The sequence below is a fragment of the Stylophora pistillata genome, chromosome 8, assembly GCF_964205215.1.
Source record: "Stylophora pistillata chromosome 8, jaStyPist1.2, whole genome shotgun sequence".
Classification (NCBI taxonomy): Eukaryota; Metazoa; Cnidaria; class Anthozoa; order Scleractinia; family Pocilloporidae; genus Stylophora; species Stylophora pistillata.
This window is the reverse complement of record NC_142526.1, coordinates 9,218,302-9,223,187: the sequence shown is the minus strand read 5'-3', so window position 1 is coordinate 9,223,187 and position 4,886 is coordinate 9,218,302. Positions and strand designations below refer to the sequence as shown.

Here is a 4,886-nt window from a genome sequence, read left to right as displayed (position 1 = left end):
GGACGGTTGGCCACTATCGTGCCACACCCTATCCTGTGACGAGAGAGAGTCCCGACAAGCTTATGTTCGGGAGAGAGATAAGAAGAAAACTGCTAGAAAGAGACGTTCCCCAGGAAGAACAATGCCATGAACTAATCCGTGAAAGAGACTAGAGAAAGAAGAAGCAAATGAAAGCTTATGTTGATGAGCGCAGACGCACATCACAAAGCTCGATCAAAATTGGTGACCGTGTCCTTTTGAAACAGCATAAGGGTAACACGTTGACCCCGCCCTATGATCCACGACCATACGCAGTCGTTGGAATAAAAGGGAGCATGATCACTGTGAAGAGAGGAAAGGAAGTCAAATCCCGCAATTCTTCCCACTGTAAGGTACTCAAGTATGCTGAAAAGGAGGAGCACGATGATTTGGATTGGGACAAAGAACAACAACCGATGAACAGGCGACCAACCAACCGCCATATTGGAGTAGGGGAGGTTCCTGGAGAAGAAAATATAGTCATGCTAGAGACACACAGGGGACCGACAATCGCGCCATCGGAACCCCGGAGATCAGTACGAGCCAGAACGTCCACGTGGGAAACAATTTACAGAGACTTCAAGCCTCACTAAAGAAAAGGGGGGAGGTGTAGTGTCCAGGCCTCTAAGTCCACGCCCAAGGCCCCTGGAGACGTTTACTCGAGTATTTATTATGCACGGTAAAGTGAGAACGGGGTGTGATACAATCTAGGATAACGAACAACTAAAGGAGCTGTAAGCGAACTGTAATCGAACTGTATAAGCGAACTCCAGAACGTTACAAGTCGTTTTTAATTTTTCTTACGCGTTAAGTGCCAGCATGTCTCTTAACGCGACTCAGTGAAGCGGTTTACGAACTTAAAAACATTCCGAAACATTTCTTGACAAAAACATCGCTTCTTATACTTGAAGAAATGATCTGTTGAGTTTATACTGCATATCCAAAAGTAAATTTCAACGTATTCCTAAAACTTAAACTTAGTAAAAGAGAAGTATTTTAGGTTTGGTGACTTATATATGACCGAAAACGTAGATAGCATTCGAAAATTCTCGTAAGTTCATCCTTGGCGTTACCATTTTGCGTACGTGACCTAATCACTGATCCGAATTGGGTAACCAGTAAATTTGACCACTTAGTTAGGTTAAGCCTTTTTCAGCTTTTTGCTCCCTTCGTCAAACTCTTACTTATTAAAAATATTTGGTGCTACACTGAAAAATTCGCTAAGGAAAGTGCACTGGAAACACGACTGAGAATTTCCCTTGGAAAAGCAATTTGAGATGGGCCGCAAGTGGTCAAATTTAACAGCTGCCAAAACACAGTTGCATATAGTTTTAGAAAAGCAAACTCAAACATAACCGAACGTGCAAATGACTAGCACCTTACGGCACTGTTAAAGCAAGTACATACCCGTTTTAGTGTAAAAAAATATGTGGCCTTGGTCGACGCCGTGCAACATGTACAGCGTAGATAGCCATGAGATTATTCCAAAGAGGGAGCATCAAATTACTGCGAAATCACAATATGTATTTGAGTTCTACACATGCACTCATGAAACGCATATGCAATGCGTGAGAAGCTTCCTGGCAACGCACAAAGTGTACCTTACATGCGTGTGACGGCTCAATAATTATTTCAGCTCGCTGCGTACCTATCGATCGTGACATTCTTTGAACGCGACCATTTTTCCGCTTCCCGGGAGGGTTAAGTCAACTTACATGTAATAATCGCAGTATAATGACCTAAACGAGGGTACACTTGTTCGGATCTCAAACACGTCTACTGACAACTAAATAATAAAAGGACCATTGAGGACATTTACGGGGGAATTTTAAAATCGCGCGACTGTGTTCTTTTTGTCCATTGCTCGCTTTTTTTTTTTTTTTTTTTTTGGTGTTACATTAAGTTATCCATTTACTCCACTGGCTGCATGTCTTTTTAAATCTTATCTCGTACGTATATTTCTTTTTTTTTTTGTTCAATTACCCTCTTGTCGTAATCAATTTGAAATAACCAAAACAGAAACTCCTGAACCACCTAAAGTGCCAAAATTGCTGATTAAAATTTACTTATCAAACTAAAATATCATCGATTAGGCGGTCTGTTCAGCCACTACAGCCCTAGGTATTAACAACAAGCAAACGAGGTAACCGATCAGAATTAATATGGGATACTGGTGGATCTGGCATGTGCACTGGGAAACAGCTTCACCAAGCAATGTAAGGTATGGTGCTTTTCGTTGAATGGCAGGTACAGGAACGTTCAGCTCCAAGTTCTGGCATTGACTCTGCAGCATGCCAAGCTTTAGCTTCTTCAACGTGTCGTTTTTCATTGTCGTACAAATATCGAACTGATCGAACAATGCAGTAAATGGCTTGAACCCGGGGGTAACATGCGAAAGTGTAGTGTGATCGTCCGGGTGAGTGTAGTCCTGATTGAGAAGGACTGTTGTCGGTGGTAGTGACTGACGTTTCGACAACCGGTGCGGAAGTAATCAGAGTCAAGTGAATAGTTGTTGTCAGTAGAATGTTCTTATTTCAGTTCGTGTAAAATGATTGGTCAGTTTTTCCGTGATGTAATTGCCTGTAAGACTCAAGCGGCGTAAGTCGGTCGTGATTGGTCTGTTTCGAACCGTCGGTAAAGTCAGGTCGTTCTGTAGGTAAAGCATTGACCACTTTCAACGGCTGGTTTACTAACTTAGAACAGACTCCCCTAAACAGGTGTCAACTTCTACCGGCTCCATACAAACGACTTATTCACAAAATAAACATTACAAACGAACCGAACAGAACGACCTAGCTTTACACTCACCCGGACGATCACACTACACTTTCACATGATCGAGCAATATTGGGTGCTGAAGAGATATGGTTTCTAGGGCCAAATTCCTTGCCATCGTGAAGTTTGTTTCCTCTTCGCTGGCCTGAACATCGCAATCATCCGGTCATGGTTGTTTCCGAACCTTAGCAGCAAGGCGGGAGAAGTAGGAGGAGATCTCCGGTGGGCTCAACGTTGAAAATTCGAGCACCGTCAGGTACTTGGGTACGTCTCATCTCTCTTGCAACTTCTTCCCTTTCTAATTTTCTACCTGACGTTTGGCCAATATTGAATTTGGCATTAAGGTATGCCCTCTGCTTCTCACTAGGGCTGTAGGCCTTCTTGGTTGACTTAAGAGCCCAGCCTTCCTTATTACAGCAATCAGTTCGACGTTCACGTCCTGGAACTGGTTGCAGAGTTGGTATAGTCCCCATACCTTCTTCCAATGCAGATTTATATGCGATCTTGGCCAGGTCTAGCAAAGATCTCTTCTCTAAAGACTTTGTGCATTTTTCTGAGGTCAGGTGTTTCTCTAAGGCAGAATACCTTTGAAAAACTCTCACGCACCCGTCTTGAGGGCAGGCAAATGCTGCTGTTTCATCACCAGCAATCACTTTATGCGTCTTAGAGACTTCAGGTTTCTCTGTAGTCTCCGACTCCGTCTGCGTGGGGTGTTTTTTGCTGAGTGATTTAAAACCACCTGCGGAAAATGTTGACCCCATCCAGCGATAACTACACTCTGAAAATGGAAGGATGTTATGGTCCTCAAAAGATTCTATAAAGAAGACGTTAAATTGTGGTAATTTTTTATGCGATTTTGCAAAGAAAATTCGGTACAACATAGACCATGCATATAAAAAAAATATTGCTATGTTAATTGTAAATTGACTAAATGAGACTGGCTAACGGATCTGACCCACGGAGAAAAAAAAAAGAAGCGGGAAGGAAGCGATCAATTAACAAACACATGATCGACAAGAGAAAGAAAAACCGATGGATGCACGGTCAAACGGTCGGGTGGACACACCCACGGACACGGTTGTGGTCGAGTATGGACGGGGGACTTGTGCGCGGACAGGGGGCAAAGAAGATTGCAACATATCAAAAATATGCTACTTGTCAACACTGTATGTAGCTCACTAGCACTTACCGGAAGATTGCTTCTCTAATCTGATATCTTTCCCACTCCCGATTTCATAGGCACGCCAAGCTGTAATGCTTTCGGGGTTGAACTTAAAATTGTTGAGCTTGCTGATACCGGGAATCATCCTTGCATCATCAATGACGGAATCCTCCATGCTGTCAATTGCAACTTCTCTCACTCCTTCGATGGCTTCGTGGGAAAGAAGAGCTTCTTGGAATTGACTTCCTTACACACGTCGTTGCCTTCGTTTATGTAGACCCTTATTTGGCCTTTACATTTTGCCGCAAGTCTGTCTGCGGCACCTTTACCTCCCTGCGGGTCAGAAAAGTCAATTCCTATAGCCTAGACACCAGTAGCTAGATTCTGCAATGGCTGGACACGCAAGGATTGTACATGATAAGTGATAGCAACCGGCGTTTTCCTGCCTGAAATATGCCTTCGTTACTTCCCCGTGTTGCAGCTTTAGGGTGTTCAGAACATCTTGCATGATAGCCACCACTTCAGGACTTCTTTGACTGCACGCGCGACTGGATTACATGGATGAATCTTGCCATTCAAGGCCATTTTCGCGACGATAGATTTTCACACAAATAATTCTCGGAAAGTTCTTTAAATAATGTGATGATAGTTTCCTCGACGGACTTTTATATTGTTCTTTCATCCAAGATTATTAAAGCAGAAATAAAAGAATTTGAGGCCATTCTTTGTTCACCAGAACATGTTAAGCGTTACAGCTTAGGTCACGCACAGGTCATTAAACTTGATAAATTGCATACATTGTCTATACCGTGAATGCTGTTAATAATCCAAATAGCTTTCTTTTTCTTCATTTAAGCACGAAGATTTTTTAGTATATTTGGTAAGAAGCAACTCAACACATCATTAATTTAGTGTAAGTAGCGGCGTTTTA

At 42.7% G+C, this 4,886-nt stretch overlaps 1 protein-coding gene across 1 annotated transcript; it reads right to left on the bottom strand.

Annotated features, from left to right (window-relative positions):
- Window positions 1–2,978: 2,978 nt before the first annotated feature.
- LOC148724840 (uncharacterized) lies at window positions 2,979–4,308 on the bottom strand. The gene is made up of 2 exons (XM_088731384.1): window positions 3,983–4,308; window positions 2,979–3,571 (listed from the first exon to the last, which is right to left on the bottom strand). The coding sequence occupies exons 1-2, from the start codon at window positions 4,128–4,130 to the stop codon at window positions 2,979–2,981; spliced, it is 741 nt and encodes a 246-aa protein (XP_088587510.1). The 5' UTR covers window positions 4,131–4,308.
- Window positions 4,309–4,886: the final 578 nt, after the last annotated feature.